Genomic DNA, 17,575 nt, shown 5'->3' with positions numbered 1-17,575 from the left:
CTATCCTGAAATCCTGAGGAATCATAAAAATGGCATAGATTGATGTCCCAAATACCAACAGAAGTGAAGAGCTGTACAGCAACTGATAGAACCATTGAACTACATTAAGAGCGACCAAAACAACACATTCTTGATTGCCTGAAGATAAATACAAGCAATATTGTGACTAACAGTCATTACCCAACTAGATTTCAATCCATAATATAAACAAAATGTCAACCCAGTATCTTTTATAGAAAAAAGATAGCTTTAGGCATTCTGATGAGAAACTTTCTTCGATATCTCTTCCAGCAAAAATTTGGATTCAGCAGCAAAGTCAACTGGAGCAACAGCCCTGACGGTTACCCTTTGTCTCTTCTCATTGTTGTACTCTTGTTGAGCAACACTAACTCGGAGGAGATGAGGAACCCAAGTAACTTCTTTCAATTTCATTTGATATGAATTATCATCTCCTAACTAAATAGTGAAAAAGAATTAAAGAATTTAGAAGCTAGCAATATGATTTTATTAATTTGAAATGACACTACTTGTACTGATTTACCTGTGACTTCAATTCATTAAGCTCATCAGCAGAGCATCCAATGATCCTTTCTGCTTCCTCATTGAATATAGAAATCCAAGCTTCGCCACTTCCATCACAGACCCTTGCAACCATTATGTATCTGAAAATGGAACAAAATAAATTGTCAGGAAGATTGAGTGAATCAAACTTGTTGGATCTCAATTTAAGTGCCTAAAAGCTTCAACGTCACGTCTCCCACCTTAAACTACATTCTTCATCATTTTTTTGGCACCCTTCACACCAATACCCAGATCCCAGGGCATCTGTCACTTTCTTGTTGCAAGTTTTGCAAGCACGGTACCACATTGCTTGATCAGGCTTGATTAAGCTTATGTATGCTTTGATGCTAAAAAACACTGGCTGCAACACAAAAGGTCAAATACATCACTAAAACTACTCATACTTTCATTTAAGATATGTGAGGCTACATAATTCACTGACTGAACTCATGAAGGTTGTATATATAGCTAAACATATAGTTAATCCAAGCAACATTCTTGACCCTCATATTACATGTCCACATGAAAAGAACTAAAAAGTCAACATATTTTCTTTTATGCATATATGAACCAATCAAATGAGAAAGTTGATTGGATAATAGTTCTCTCACTAAGTATGATGCTGCAATACCTTTTCATCACCCAAGGATGGGTTACTTGTTATGTGGGTAAGGGATACTCGATCTGAGTACATAGACCTGGCTCCACTCTTAGCTAGAGAACCCAAACCAGACCCAATAGAAGCCATTGAAGTTCCTTTACCTTCAGATTCATACCTAAATAACAATAATCATATAATTAAAAAACTGCATGCAAGGCAAGAAAGAGAAACAACAGGCAATCACTTGACTTAACATACCAGGACTTCAACTTCTTTGCTTCTGGCAAATCTGGATTGACTAATACTGTGCTTCTGCCTAGAGTTGACAAAGAGATGCCTGCAAGAGCATATAAATCATATTTAAAAATGAGTGCATATTTTTCTACATTTCCAAATTACATCCAACTGGCAGAACAATTTTATAATTTCAAATTTATTATACCTTGAAAATCTCCTACTTTAAGGGATTTAATTGCAACTATGGGAGATTTATCAGCATTGTCAAGCAATTCCTGGCCAACATTAGTTGCCAGCTCATTCCACAAAGAAACAGTAACTGTCCTCTTCCTGCATTTCAAATATATACACATTGCTTCAACATAACATAACATACATCATAAAATCAGTCAAGGAAAAGTATACACTCACGTCTCATCTGCAACAGTGATATCACGCTTTGGTACCATTTCATTGTTACTCTTCCTTCGAATGCTCATTGTTGGAGAAACATTTTGAACGACTCCAATAATATCTGAAAGATATTATAAGAACCTTAGGAATATGTAAAAGAATTAGTACTCAACACAACAATACTCAATGGGAGATTCTTACCAACAAGTTCAGTCCCATTGACATAACGCCCCAACTCATCAATAGGCACAAAGTTAAATTTTGTTTGAGGAATGAATGCTGTTTCATTAACAGCTTCTTCCACCTCAGAATTCTCATTCAAGTTCATTTCATAATCATTTTGTACAGTCTTAAACTGCTTATTGGCAACCCTCAGAGTTCCCCTAGATATGTAATACACCTTCCCTAATTGGAACCTGTCATAGAATTTCCTTGCAGCTTCATTGAACATTGTTGCTTGTATTTGTGTACCCTACAATAAGATACCAATTTTAGTCCTCACAATTCCTAATGTATTATGCAAATGAAATGATTCATTGTAAACTCACATCTTCATCTGTTAACTCCACATTGAAGACGCATCCTTCACCTCTCACATTCTTATAAGTACGCATGTTTCCTTTGCTTGTAACACGAACCTTGATGGTCCAATTACCTTGGTAAGGATTCAAAGAAACAAGAGGATGAACCCTTCTTGTCATAGCCAAGCGGGCAGCAGGGGCCATACTGAAAATCAACAAAGGAAATTATACCAGTGCACAAAATTTCACTGTAACTTTGATAAATGGGCACAGAATTATAAAAACGTAAACTCACTTTCCATTCTGATCGCGTAATATTTGAGCAGCAGATTTGGCAACCATCTCTTGCTTAGGTTTCAAAACAATGCCAGGCCCATCTTTTTTTACCTCATCTTCTTGTTTTGGTTTAAATATTATGCCAGATTCATCACTCTTCACCTCAATCTTGATCTCCATTTCAAGTGCAGGAGACACCACCTCACATTTCGTCACAATCAGGTATCTAAAAACAGTTTTTAAAAAGTACAACATTAAAGTTCACTTTTAGGCCAAAAATTTGGGAAAATAAAAAAAAAATAATAACTGAAAGCTTACTTCTCAGATTTAGTTGGGATTTCATTGAGCGCATAATCAAGAAGCCGAATAAGACCCTTGTTTTGAATGTTTCCAGAAATAACCTCCGATGATAAATTTGAAGGCAAAATTGCTTTTAATCTCTTCTTCCCATCACTCGCATTAAACCTAAAAACCGAAAAAGAAAACCACTTAAGATTTGATAAAAATAACAGAAACCCAGATTAAAAAAAAAAGGTAAAGAAAGAATAATTACATGTATCGATTGCCGGTGAGCTTGAGATCTAAAACTTGAACAACGATCTCTGGAATATCAGAGGACGAGTCAGGAGATGGGTTTGATAAAATCGTTGAAATTGCATCCGGACTCACTGTCTTGTCCATTTCTCTGCTTCGTTCAGATTTTGATTGATGAAATGGAAGCAAGAGCGTATTAGGTTTCTTTATGTATCTGTAAAATGGAGTGAAAGGCGCCGTTTTTTAATTTAATCTTAATTTGATTTCCCGCTCAGATCTTGAAAATGACTCATTTGGCCGTTTGGCGCCAGAAGGCGTTTCAAGGTTTTTCGGTGGGCGCGCGTCGTTTCGAGTTTGCTTTGACCGCGCACCGTTTTGTGTGAACTTGGCTGGAATTTTACTAATTTGCCATCGCATCGCAACTTAGGTTTTTAGTGGGCTGCATTAATTGAGTCTCAACCCAATGATTTTATGGGCCTATTATAAAACGGACGTTGATTGGACCGTTTCCCAATCGGTCCGATTTTAGGCCGCATTTGATATCTTGTCTCCAACCTAAAATTGTATTTGAAAACGAAAAGTAAAAAATTTATTTGGTTGTTTGTCTTTTAAAGAGGAGACAATAAAAGACAGTAAGAAAAAATTGTATTATAATAAAAGAGTTTTTAGTGGGACCAAATAAATATTAAAATAAATTAAAGAAATATTTATAATATATTTTCCTTAAAGAACATATTTATTTATTGTATATTTTTTTTAAAAGAACATATTTTTTATTTAAATTTATTTATTTATGAAAATTTAAAATTCATTAATTGTCACATAACTAATTATATTTTATTTCAAATTATTACATTCTAAAAAAAATCTTTTATATTAATTATTTCAAATTATTATATTAAAAATAAATAATGTGGCAAGGTTCATAATTTTACATTATGGTGCAAAAACTGTTCAACCAAACAAGTTCTATACATTTTTATTTGATGAGAACGTGAAATGGGTTGCAAATGAGTTTCTGTTAACTTTTCTCAAAAAAAAAAAAATTCCTATTAATAAATAATAATACGATTAAATTGTTAATAATACACAGTTATCAGTTTATCATTATATTATCCCCCCCCCAAAAAAAAGAACAACTATTCTAATATGTATACATTATCAACTATATGACAATAAAGTAATAATTGTCACCACTTTCTCCAAAAGATCGGAGAAAAATACAACAGAAGAAGAACCTACGACTCTTACATATTACTATTTACTGGTAAAACTAAAAGAGAATTTGCAGAAGCCAGTCGATATCGACGCCATTATCAAGAATTTGGTAAGAAAATGGATAAGCAGACACATATATCCAATGGGATATTTTTGTATACCTTGCAAAGAGTGTATCATATTAGCTAAATTAAGAAGAGAAGAGACTGCAAAAGCTACGAAGGGGCCAAAAAAAGAAAAAAAAAGCAAATTTGACAAAACAAGACCTGCTTTTTTGTTTTGATCACGATCATGCAGTTAAATTAGCCTGCATTTGGGGGGTCCCTTAATGTCCCTTATGAACAGAAGGGGCAACAAGAGAAGCAAGAGAACCATTTGCCCAGAACTGCATTTTTGGTTGTTGCTTTGGGTGTCTGCTCTGTTGGAGCCCCCGGCTCAGACTTTGATTTCGGGGTTCCTGGCTCTGAAGCTGTTTTAGGTGTTGAAGGCTGTGAATGTTGTTTCTTTTTCTTCTCATGGTGAATGCTCATTGACCCGCTTTTATTTCCATCCCTTGTCAATCTGAATATAAAGAGAAAAATGATTCAGTTTCTGGTTCAATATGAAAGTAACATTCTCTACAATCAAGTTTGTTTTCTTTTTCTGCATTTGCCAGATTTGTGTGCCAAGCAAGTATGAAATACTTTTAAAGCGAGAAAAAAAGAACGCATTTTTTTCACGCTAATATAGATTCATGATAAAGTATATTTTAGCTTGAGAATTGAGAGTGAAAGAACTTACATTGGAAATGCAAAAGATTTGACACTGGAATCGTCAGAACGTTTAGCTGAAATAGTACGGGGATCTGCTTTCTTAGGAGGATCCTTTTTTGGAGGAGGCAACTTCTGTTGATCATTATGATCACAAGCGTTTTCCCTTATGACCTCCCTCATTGTTTCAGCAGCTGCTGCTTCAGTGGCACCTAACCCTTGGTTCAAATTACCATTTTTTACGCTAGGCTCAGATGATTTGTTAACCAGGGGCAGGGGTGGGGGTGGACTGTATGGGATGTCTCCTGAAAATTGAACATCACCCATCAATCCAAATTCTCCGGATTTATTCATCCAATTCAACTGTTCGTTAGTGAAGCTCATATTCCCCATATGAATGCTAAACAATGATTCATTAGATGCAGCACTCCACTCCACTGGAGCTGTGGATTTAGTTCTAGCAAAGACATGAGGCGGAATCCTATTTGGATCATGGGAAGGAGTTTCACTAGCTCGATCCATCACCTGAGTTGGTGGAGATTCTATTGCTGACCCATCATTTAGTTGTTCATTTCTTGGCATGGGGCTGACAGGAAAATCCTCTTTGTTATAGTCTGAAGCTAACTGAGCATTTTTGTTATTCTTTTGGAGGTCAACAGAACACGTTCTGGAATTACTAGCTTCATCCGAATCTGATAAAAGCGGGTCTTTATCTGAAGAAGATGCAGTGGGGCTAGATTCAGAGGAAGTGGCACTGCTAGTTCTACTTGCTAGTCCAGATTCCATCACTGGAACTGTCTGATCCGATTTAGGCTCTACAGATCCCATACCATCTCCAGGTACAGGAGATCAGTTCAGCTGTGTGACAAGAAATAATGAATGTAAGGGTTCTATTCGAGTAAATATGTAATTAAAATCAAACAGATTAAATTATTTAGGAAAGATCCAATTTTGACAATGCGGATGAAAAAAGAGATGTCATCCTTAAAGTTTGAATAATCCTTATTACAAAAGCCCTTTCCAATATTTGACCATATTCAAGAATAAGCAAACACTGAACACAAGTTCTGATCCTCCCCAGATCGACAAACTCAAAAGCACATTGCATACATTGAGGTTTAGATGACACACTTGCATTATATATGGATATTTACAAGTTTAATAGTTCATTGGCACACATTTTTTCCCCAAACAATCTAATAGAATAAATCCCCTAAAACCTCGAACCCGGCCACTTGCCTAGGCCCTCATGATTCTGATCACGCCCTCAATGTGTTTAGTGTTCACAGCTCATGACACTTTAGTTTCTAATATGCTTATAACTTCCTTTAGGAGAATCAGTTCCTAGCCATATAGATTTGAGTATAAGACACATTACCAACGTTCAAATACAGTTTCTAGGGATAAGAAAGAAGACGCAATAAACCAATCGCCTGCAAATCAATTACATTTAAACCACTAATCTTTGGTTGATGTATTACACTTGGTATTTGTAAAAATTTCTCACAATGCAACATCTCCAAAACTCCTGCATCCAACAAATGTTATCATCCCAACCCATCACCTATCTTAATATCACCTTGACATGCAAACATTATTATTATTTTTTTTTTTCTGTACCCTAACCAAAAATTATTCCTCAACGAACACTAAACTCATAATGTTATCATCCCAATTAATTCCTGAATCATTCATAAAATATCAACAGCAAAATTTAAAAAAAGAAAAAAGAAAAAAGAGAATAAAGAAAAACTTACATGGAAAACCACCAAGAGCCTCCGAATCTAAGTCCTGCCCCCTCTCTCTTATGCCAAAATGATGATGAATGGAGGACAATCAAAGAAACCCAAAGAAACAGAAACCCAGAAAAATAAAAACACAAAAAACAAAGGACGAAACAGAGGGAAAGAGAGAAGTTGTTTGCTTGTTGGAGGACAGCAGATACAGGGGGAGAGTTTAGTGAATGAATTATTTTGAGGGTACGGCTTAAGTATAGGCGTTTATCTCTCATTTGTTATTTCTATAATAACCAACACTCTCTTCTCTTCGCGCCATTCCACCCCAACTAACTTTTCATTTCCTTAGCTGTGCCGATTCTCACGTGTCGTTTCGGCAAATCAGCAATTTAATTAATTAAATCATATTTTTAAATGCTCACTAAATTTTTAAAATCTACTTAAACTTGTAGATATTCATGTTACAAAACAAATGAAAGTTTTAACTGGGGTTTATTTCTTTTTTCTTTTTCTTTTTTAATTATAATTGGTTGAAATTTCACTTGACCAGAACGTTACTATAAATAACGACCATGACTAGAGATCCCAAAAATATATTATATTTGTTATGGGGCCGCCAACGGCAAAGTCTCAATTTTGTTTTCTAGAATTTGATGTTCAATTCTCAATCTTGGAATGCAAGTCAAATGTCTATCCCTTTCGTAAACCGAACATATTTCTAAGTATAGAGTTAGTTAATTTTTTTTTTGAAAATATACTAATTTTAATAATTGTGTATAGTTGAACAAACGAGAAAATCTTAGTGCTACTAGCTATATTAATCATTGTACTTAATCAAAATAGATGTCGACAAATTTTTGAGTAAACTCTAAAACTAAAAATTAGCAAAAAAATTAAAATAAAACAAAGTTGTTGCGTTGTTGGATAAGAATGATATTGCAAATTATTGATACCTTAAATTTTATCATGAATACCAGAGAACTATTAACACTGCACCAAATCTTTACAATGATCCTTATAAATTGTATTCCAATATATATAAAGAAATATTTTTATGTCAATAATAGAAGTCCGAGAGCAACTAGGCTTTAGCCTGGTAGTTAAAACTCAAACCTTACAATTGTGAGGTCATGAGTTCAAGCCCTCATAATCTATTGTGAGAATTTAATTTTCTTCTTCAATTTGAGTGAAAATAATTTTCTCCCTTTTAAAATATGAGTAGAGTAGACGTCCCTCAAAATGTGACATATATAAAAATCTGGACGACCTCAAATATTAGAGATAGGTAAAAATCTAGACGGTGCTTCACAATAATTAATGTAAACTAGTCCTAATAAGATAGGTAAAAATTTGAGCGGTGCTTCATAATAATTAATGTAAATTAGTCATAATAATAGTTTAATTTATAAATATCAATTATAATATCATGTAATATGAGTTGTATTCTTCAACAATACACTTATGTACTAAAAACAAAACAAAACAAAACAACGAAGCCCGAACTCATGGAGTTGTTGATCTTATAGTGGTTGGATAAGAGGATTAATCATCGCGTTCAATTGTTCAAGCCCTCCTATTTGCCTATTTGTACATTCATGGAGAGCTAATTAAGCACACTCAAAAGTGATTGTACACTTAATTGTTTTTTAAGAGCGCCTAGGAGAATTTACGAGGCTTTGGATTTAAAAATAATTACAAAAGCAAGAATGCAAATGATGAGATTGGACCAACACAACCAACAAAAGTCAGTGACTTAAGAGCGAGAATTTCAACCCTACTCTATTTTGTTTGAATCAAAGTTTTTTTTAAAAAAAAAAAATTCCTAATAATCATATTTTGTGGACAAAACGAGTAAAAGATTTGGGTGACATGACTAAAAACGCGTCAAGCTAATAATTAACTTTAATTAACTTTTATGAGAAGTTTTTATAACAACATAGGTAGCGCCGTTGCGATGGTTCTGCCGAAAATGATATTAACAGAGACCATACTTTGGTGAGCCGGGCCGGCGCTCGCTGATTCGAAACCTTAAACCCATCTGAACCGTCTGTTAGTTAACGGACTTGCAGTTTTCTTTCTAAAAACTGTCAGTGAGGTCCTCTCGCGGTTGACAGATGTCGCCCTACTGTGCATTAATTTTTTTTTCAACAATAAATTTGTTTGCAATAATAGGGTAATTTTTAAAATCCTCCCCTGAGGTTTGAGCTTGTTGCAAGTAGATGACGAGAATTGATTTATTTATAAAAAACCCCCTACCGTCAGTTAAGTTTAACATTGACCGTTAGTTGACCGTGCAAAGACAATATTACCCTTAACAATAGTTTGTAAACGAAAATAACTAAAAAAAAACCAAAATTATTGGTGCAAAAAGCACAAATCCTATTTTTTGACAATTTTATCCTTGTCAATTCTAAAAATTTACAATATCATAGGTAAAGATTATGACTATTTCATTTTTAAATTTTAAATTTTATTTTTTTTTTAGGAATTTTAAGGAAATATCAATAATTTAAAGAGGATTTTTTAATTTTTTAATTTTAATTTTTTATAAGAACTTTAAGAAAATATCAATAATTTAAAAAGTGTAAAATAGCTAATAATTTTGATTTTTTTTTAGTTATTTTCGTTTATAAACTATTGTTAAGGGTAATATTGTCTTTGCACGGTCAACTAACGGTCAATGTTAAACTTAACTGACGGTAGGGGGTTTTTTACAAATAAATCAATTCTCGCCATCTACTTGCAACAAGCCCAAACCTCAGGGGAGGTTTTTAAAAATTACCCTGCAATAATACATCAGCCTCTCTGCTCGTCCTCTCGTACTCACAGTCTAACTCTAACTTAATACGCATATTATGGCAATTATTCATGGACCATTTATTTTTTTAAATTTTTTAAAAATATATATATATATTTAGGCTAATTTCGACTTGAAGTTATAAAATAAATCATTTTTTTACTGTTGTCTAAACTCTATAAGAGAAGTTAACAGAATATTAATAAAATAATTATTTTACCCTCTTAATATAAAATTATTATTTCACCCTAATTAAATAAAAAATTAAATTACTTCAAATTTTCTTTACAATTTAGACATTAGATAATAAATTAAATAAAATAATATATAATATTTTTACCTTTTTTTTCTTCCTCTTTCTACTGCATTTAAATGATGTTGATTTTTACTTCGGAATTCAGAAATCACTACAACTTTTTTTCAAGTTGGAGTATATCAAAACTCCCCTCGTGTATTTTGGAAGTAGCCTCAAATAGTTTAAATCATATTCATGGGTACCGTGGTTATTAGGAGACCTTTTATATAATTAAAAAAAGAAAAAAAAACAACAAATACATCAATTTAATTAGCATACAACTTCAGATAATAAAAATAATATCCTCTGGGTATTTAGAAAATATGTTATAATGTATTAGAAGCAAGGAAGTTGGTGATCCTATTCGTTATAGTATTGCTATAAAGACGTATTTTGGATTCTTTTACTTATTTTCTCTTAATAAAATAAAACAAATTATGCATTGGAATTTGATTATTGGCCAAAGAGAAGTTGCAGAGAAAAGCCCAGCGTGTACTAGTACTTTTTCCACGTACAAGAAGTTACATGTTCTCCTTCTTATATTAAAAAGTTTTGAACTTCCACTTCTTCTTTCTCTCTTTTGTGGCCTCCATTTTGGCATTTTCTACCATTCTCTCCCTCATTTTCTTCTGGGGAAGTTTTGCTGTTCACTCATATTTATTGTGTTAACACTATTTGACTTTTCTTTGATGATATCAAGAAATGAAAAAGTTTTATGTCTTGAATAGTATTTTGAAGGTGTTTTTAGTCGTGTTTCATTTTGTATTTAGTTGATCTTTATATGCTCTCTGTCTGTGCGGGGAGATTGAAATAAGTTTTGATCCTGCTTTGTCAGTTACTTGGGCTATTTTTGTTTTTCTTGCTAATGTTTTGTCATTTATTATCCTTGAAGAATGAGCTGAGGTTTGTGAGAAACAGAAGAGACAAGAGGTTTTGCCTTCATCATCTGAGCCTTATTCTTGGCCAAATATTCATACGGGTACTTGAGTTTTGAGGTTTTTGATCACTTTTTCTTGTGTATCTTCCAAGCAAGATTGAGATTTAAGAGAGACACCGTCAATGTTTTATGACTTTGGTATATTCCATGGTCCTTGTAATGAAGTTGGGAGTTTTAGGTTTGTTCATTATTCTTTTTATCCTGTGTATACTGCTCGTTTGTGTAACTCTTTATTCATTTCTGGTGTCATTTTAGATGGGCAACTTAGTAAAGGTTACCCTTTAGTTACTTCTTCTTCTTCTTCTTGTTTTTTTTATTTTATTTTTTTTAATTTTTCTCTTTTTTAAATTGTTTTTTGTATCTCATCTCCAAAAGATCTTGAATGGGCCGACTTACCAGTGGGATTCTGCCTTAAATCTGCCGATTTGCATAAACTAAGTGGAACCTTCTGCTTTAGTAGGTAAAGCCCTACTTTTTGTTCTATATGAGGTTTTATTGATTTCACATCATAGCTTATCTCCTTTGCATTCACTTTCCTAAGACATGGTGCTTTAGTTCCAATAGGCTTTGATTTGATTCTTGTTTTGGGGAATACTTGAGATCCACATAAATCCAATCATTTCAGTTCCTCTATTTTCACTACTATGGCTGGTTATCAATCTGTGAACCCCAACCATGAAGGGGATCAACATTTGATTGCCGCAGCTCACCACGTTTTGAAGTTACTAGGGGCAATTAGAAATTTGAGTGATGATACAAGGAAACTCCTTGCGGATCTTGATATACATTTGTCGATAATGACTGGAAACACCGTAAACAATGGAGGGGAAGCCATTGAGGTTGAGAAGCGGCTCAAATGTGCCGAGAGAATGGTTTTGCGCTGGCAGGCGAATCAAAGTATGATATGGGATACTGGTCCCGGAGAAGTTTCTGAGTTCCTAGGAGCCATTGATGAAGTCCAAACATTGATAGACAGTTTCAGTGGTGTGTCTGTTAATGAAAATGGACGGGTGAGGGAACTTCTTTACCGAGCTAACAATATAGTGCAGATGGCAATGTTGAGGCTTCAGGAAGAGCTAATCCACATTCTTGTTCACCATAAGCTATACTTCGAGCCGGAATACGTTTCTTTTCATTCTTGCCGAGAGGATGTGATTTATGACGAGTCCTTTGTTTCACTCGAGGATGAATCAGTTGAAGCGTCACAGAGAGTCAGCAATACTGGCTCTGTATCTGGGGAATATATTGTGGACTTGATCCATCCTCAGGTGGTTCCTGATCTTAAGGCTATTGCAAATGCTATGATTGCTGCCAATTACGATCAGGAATTTTGCGCGGCTTTCATTGGTGCTCGCCAAGATGCATTGAATGAATACTTTTTTGTCATTCTTGAGCTGGAGAAATTTAGCATTGACGATGTGCTGAAAATGAAGTGGAGTACCTTGAGCAGTGAGATCAAGAAATGGAACTGGGCTATGAAGATCATCATCCGGGTCTATCTCACAAGTGAGAAACAGTTATGCAACAAGATCTTGGGACGATTTGATACTGTTTGCTCACTCTGCTTTGTTGAGATAGCCAAGGCAACGTTTCTGTGCCTCTTGAATTTTGGGGAAGCTGTAGCAATGGGATCAACTCAGCCAGAAAAGTTGTTTTGCTTGCTAGATATGTATGAGGTTCTGGATGATCTTCTCCTGGAAATAGATAGTTTGCTATTTGAAGAGGCTGGTTCTTACATTAGGATTGAGTTCCATGAGCTTCTGAGGAAATTGGGTCATTCGGCAAGGCAAGCATTTCAAGAACTCCAGAAGGCCATTGCTGCTGATTCATCCATGAAACCTCTCCCTCGAGGTGGAATTCACCCTCTCACAAGGTATGTCATGAACTACATCAAGACCCTTACCATATATGACGATACCTTGAATCTGCTTTTCGAGGACCAAAATATGGAGGATACACATTCCATTGTTGAGTCAGAAACTGAACAAGACATATCTCCGATTACTTTTTGTCCGTTGGCTTGTCACCTACGGTCAATCACATCTGCATTAGAATGCAGTCTAGTTGTCAAATCCAGATTGTACAGGGAGGATTCATTGCGACATATCTTTCTTATGAATAACATACATTACGTTGTACAAAAGATTAAGGGTTCTGACCTCAGGATTTTCTTTGGAGATGAATGGATCAGAAAGCATATCGGGAAATTTCAGCAACATGCAACAAGCTACCAGAGAGCCACATGGTGTTCAGTCCTATCTTTTCTCCGGGATGATGGCCACTGCTCAAATTCTGTGTTAAAAACAAGTTATAAAGAGAGGTGCAGGGAATTCACTAATGCTTTTGAGGATGTTTACAAAATTCAGACACAGTGGTGTATCACAGATCCTCAACTTAAAGAGGATCTACGAATTTCAACTTCGCTGAAAGTAATCCATGCATATAGAACTTTTATTGGGAGAAACCGGATCAGTGACAAGCACATCAAGTACACAGTGGATGATCTGGAAAAACTGCTCCTGGATTTTTTTGAAGGAACTTGGAGAACTTTGCGCAATTCGCGAAGAAGATAAAGCTTCTATTTCTAAGTTTTACTCATTATTTTCTCTTTCCTGTATTTGTCATAGATGTAATGTAATTGTAATTATCTTATAAGTACTGTCAGAATATTTCTAGCAAAACTTAGCTGTAGTTTTGTTTCATCAGCAAGTTTTTCTTCTGTAGTATTTCCAAGATTACAGCAGACATATGGCCTTGGGTTTTGGCTGTGTTTTCCATCTTCGCTTGCCTGATTATATGTTCATTCCTCCTCCATTTATTTTGTCCTATCTCTCTCTCTCTCTCTCTTATCCTGACTGAGTCTGTTTTTTGAATTATGTATTATGATTTTCCCGCTTTCTAGACAAAATGAATATGGCTGCTGGATTAAACACCCTTGCAGCTTAATTACCTCAGGAACAAATAATTTTGAGGACAGCTATTTTTTCTGTTCAGACAGTCGTGTTGAGCCACACGGCACAAGCGCTCGGGCATACTCTTCTAATACCACTTATCAAGCCAAGTACTTAATGTCAATCCGAAAGACTAGCATGTTTGGTGAACTCTCTTCACCCTTAAACCCAAAACCAAACTGTGACGCTACGCGCTTACCAGCACTTGACCATGTTGGTGATTTCATCAACCGTATTTTTAGCTTAGTCAAAGAACCATAATCTTAGAATAGTTTGGATAAGTTATTTATTAATTCTGTGTGGAAAATTTCTTGATTAAAAAAATTTGAGCCACTTACTGGTCTAATAGACTTGATTTCAAATTCAATAAAACGCGAAAGAGGCGAGAATGGTGATGACCATCCAATACAGACAAGCAGTTGACTTAAAAGTCATGTAGCTTTCATGACTGAACAATGGAAGACAAAATCAACATTCAACATACAGAAGGAGGTTAGGTGTATGCGTTTGAATGCTTTTCCATATACAATGCACCATGTCCAAGTCAAGGTGATGATCTCTTGTACCAAGGGCCTACAATCTGATGACTTTTTTTCGTGGTTAAATTAGAATGTAAGATGAAGTTGATCTATACCTACTATGATTATGGCTTGTGGTTCTCATCATCAAATTTATGTCATGTGCATGAGACTAGAGTTTTTGAGGGCTATCAGTGCCCAGAATACTAGCAAAAACTTGAAGAAATAAAGGGAGAAAGAGAAGGGGAAGATAGCAAATTGGTTGTTGATTGTTAAAATTAAAAGGAGGAAAATGAATAAATATTGGTGATCTGTCTCATGACATTACACAAAAATAAATGGAATTTCGTAGTTTTGAAATTCATCAAAATATTTCTTGAAGAAATGGTTAAATTTGTTGCAAACTTCTCCTAAATTGCCAATCTTTGTTCAGAAATCTTCCATGAAATTAGTCAACAATCCATATTGCAGAGAAGGTTATTATTATTTCTCAAATATAAAGAAACAACTGGATTCAGGCTAGAGTATTGCAAAGGTAAATGATATTTGCTTACAAGAAAACTGCAGCATACTATCTAAATGTGTGAGAAATTGATGAACTACAAAAGATTGGATTATATCGTTGATGGGAAGATATCTCAATAAGTATGAAGGCAACTGCCAGTATCATTTCTTTCATTAGGATGAAAGACTGGATCATATCATTTAATACTGCCAGAAATTCAAGTGGGTGAATCTAGGTTGTGCATGCCCGTACCTGTATTTAGACAATAACAAAATCAAATGATATCCTTCCAATAACTATGAATCCTGTAAGTTGGTTGCAATTGCATCTTTCCTGTACGGTAAAATCACTCAATAATGGAACTTCTCCAAGACAACTGAAAAGTAAGGAATGTTGCACACTCTTTCCTCTGCAGCATTATCTTATCAAAATAACTTAAAAAAGTTATAGTTAAAATAGTTAAACATGAGAGTAAAGTACCGCATAATATGCCACTGAGGCTTGCAAAATCCACATTCAATTTGAGTGCAGAAAATTAAGTTCAGTTAGCCACAGCACCTGAGATATTCCAGTAGCAATAACAATGGTGAAACTTAATTATTTACTAACAACAGGTACAAGAAAACCTTAGGAGAAACAGAAACTCCACAAAAGGTTAAAAAATAAAAAAGCCTTTCCTCTGCTAAAATCAAATTCTTGAACCCCAAAATTCAAATCTGTGTTTTAGCTCTCTGTTAATCCGACCCAGAGACCTCATAGAGAAGGATCCGAGCTAATACACAGTTTCCTGCTTCCAAAGCTTGTGAAGATAAACAGCAAATATTCATAAACAATTATTTCTTCTTTTCATAAAGGGGGCCAAAAATAAAAATAAAAAACAGCTTCCTCAAATGATAGATTCCCAAACTCAAGCAATAAGTTCATGACCGATAAATAAAGCTTCTCATTTGTTAAAATTTTGAACCAACTTTACAAGAAACAGAATTGAATTACAGAAATAAATTGTTGAAGAATATAATATACAACAACAGTTCATGAAATCATAAGCCATGCCTTTTGTGATCATTTGTCAGAAGTTCGATAACATAAATTATATTTCTAAAACATGACAAGGTTCATAGAACATTGTACAACAAAAACTTCAAGTAATAGTCGAGTCAATAAATAAAATAGTACACCTAGCATAATTGACACTGGGAGAGCAGGTAAAGCTTTCTGATAAAAGGCCAACAGCATCAGTGTAACACCCAGACCAGCTACAATGGCAAGGTAACATGCATACACTGTCATAAAATCATACATTGCTGCCCTGCCAACCAACACACTGTAGAAGATAAAGTCCCCAAGCCCCAGCTTGATTGCACCAGTTGAACCCAACCCAATACCCTCTAGCAACAAATTTTCACTCGTACCATCTTCTTCCTGTCTATGCATATTATCATTCATTCTTCGATCAATTAAGGGAGCAGAAAGCTCAGCATTCGCTTCCACAACCCTCCCCTCTTCAGCTCCAGCCAATCTTGTGTCATTATGACCGCTAGCAACTGATAAAACCACACCAGAATTCAAGTTTGAACCTGCATTACCACTTAAAATTGCATTAGAGTTCACATCACCTCCCGAATCATGAAGAACATTTCTCCTTTCACTCCATACTCTTCTTCGAACCACACCATCCCTCGAACCGGAATCATGGTGTGCCACAGGCCGAGCCTCATAAACCAGAGCAGGGATATCTTCATCCCTTGAAATAGCAAGCTCTACCAATAGCCTTAACGGCCCAACAGGCAACAGAACGGCAGCAAGATCATACAATGCCATGGCAACCAGCAACACCCAAGTAGTCCATTCAGGTAAAAGAGTAAACCAATATGCAACCAACATACCAATCACAACCAAATAAGCTTGGGTAACTAAAATTGCCATTTTGGATATGAAAACAGCCAACACACCCACAACAGCAAAATTATACAAAATCACCAAAAATGTAACACAATCAATAGGGAAACTGAACTTCTCAAATAAAAATAAGGCAATTTCACCACCCATGAACGCCAACACAACAAAAGCTGAAAACCCCAAGTAGATTTTCAAGAAATTTGTACATCTAAGATAAAAGAGCAGCACCAAAATGAAGGTGACAGCAGTGACAACAGCAACAAACACAAGAGAGTTCAAAAGGGCACCCATGAATTTGTCCCAAGAAGAATCTGAGCCGGTCTCAGAGTATGCAATTGTAGCTATAGTTGGCATAGCTGATGATGATGAGGAGTCGTCTAAGCTCAAAATGGAGACCAAAATGACCACCATAAGCATGCAGATTGAAACGGGTGTTATTATTCTGACAATTTCTTCACCTAATGTATCAAGAATGCTCGCTGGTCTCTGATTTTGTGCCATTTGGATGCTTCAATTTCGGATCAAGTTTCAATCTTGGAGGGCCTTTGATTTCCGAGTCTTTGAGATTGAGGTTTGTTGGTCCGTGATTGAATTTCCGTTCTTTTTCTTGACTTATTTCTGTGGTGATGAAGCTTAAGCTTGTCCCCTTAGTTAAAACTTAAAATAATAATAATAATAAAATAAAGTTTTTTTTTTATGAATAATTACTGCAAGTAATTTGAATTTCTCTGTTTTAATTTTTTTTTAAATGGGCAAATAGGGAAAAGCCTGAGAACCCAATAAGCTCACACGTGCGAGATTATGTCTACTAACAAATATCTCAAACCTCACCGCCACGTACCGCATC

General features: G+C 35.0%; 4 protein-coding genes across 4 annotated transcripts; 1 reads left to right on the top strand and 3 right to left on the bottom strand.

Moving 5' to 3' along the window:
- Window positions 1-18: 18 nt before the first annotated feature.
- LOC102626798 (replication protein A 70 kDa DNA-binding subunit B) lies at window positions 19-3,475 on the bottom strand. Its single transcript, XM_006477614.4, has 12 exons — window positions 3,143-3,475; window positions 2,908-3,054; window positions 2,609-2,815; window positions 2,341-2,518; window positions 1,994-2,264; window positions 1,811-1,913; window positions 1,605-1,729; window positions 1,421-1,499; window positions 1,193-1,337; window positions 762-922; window positions 542-662; window positions 19-456 (listed from the first exon to the last, which is right to left on the bottom strand). The coding sequence occupies exons 1-12, from the start codon at window positions 3,268-3,270 to the stop codon at window positions 250-252; spliced, it is 1,872 nt and encodes a 623-aa protein (XP_006477677.2). The 5' UTR covers window positions 3,271-3,475; the 3' UTR covers window positions 19-249.
- Window positions 3,476-4,477: 1,002 nt separating this feature from the next.
- LOC102626496 (uncharacterized) lies at window positions 4,478-7,266 on the bottom strand. The gene is made up of 3 exons (XM_006477613.4): window positions 6,848-7,266; window positions 5,122-5,948; window positions 4,478-4,902 (listed from the first exon to the last, which is right to left on the bottom strand). The coding sequence occupies exons 2-3, from the start codon at window positions 5,916-5,918 to the stop codon at window positions 4,677-4,679; spliced, it is 1,023 nt and encodes a 340-aa protein (XP_006477676.2). The 5' UTR covers window positions 5,919-5,948; window positions 6,848-7,266; the 3' UTR covers window positions 4,478-4,676.
- Window positions 7,267-10,419: 3,153 nt separating this feature from the next.
- On the top strand, window positions 10,420-13,669 carry LOC102626197 (exocyst complex component EXO70E2). The gene is made up of 2 exons (XM_025099423.2): window positions 10,420-11,315; window positions 11,420-13,669. Exon 2 carries the CDS (start codon window positions 11,500-11,502, stop codon window positions 13,426-13,428), a length of 1,929 nt encoding a protein of 642 aa, XP_024955191.2. The 5' UTR covers window positions 10,420-11,315; window positions 11,420-11,499; the 3' UTR covers window positions 13,429-13,669.
- Window positions 13,670-15,736: 2,067 nt separating this feature from the next.
- LOC102625910 (presenilin-like protein At2g29900) lies at window positions 15,737-17,375 on the bottom strand. The gene has a single exon (XM_006477611.4). It carries the CDS (start codon window positions 17,227-17,229, stop codon window positions 15,928-15,930), a length of 1,302 nt encoding a protein of 433 aa, XP_006477674.2. The 5' UTR covers window positions 17,230-17,375; the 3' UTR covers window positions 15,737-15,927.
- Window positions 17,376-17,575: the final 200 nt, after the last annotated feature.

This window comes from Citrus sinensis, chromosome 3 (genome assembly GCF_022201045.2).
Source record: "Citrus sinensis cultivar Valencia sweet orange chromosome 3, DVS_A1.0, whole genome shotgun sequence".
In the NCBI taxonomy this organism is placed as follows: Eukaryota; Viridiplantae; Streptophyta; class Magnoliopsida; order Sapindales; family Rutaceae; genus Citrus; species Citrus sinensis.
Note: the sequence above shows the minus strand (reverse complement) of the source record. Positions and strands in the feature narration are given on the sequence as shown.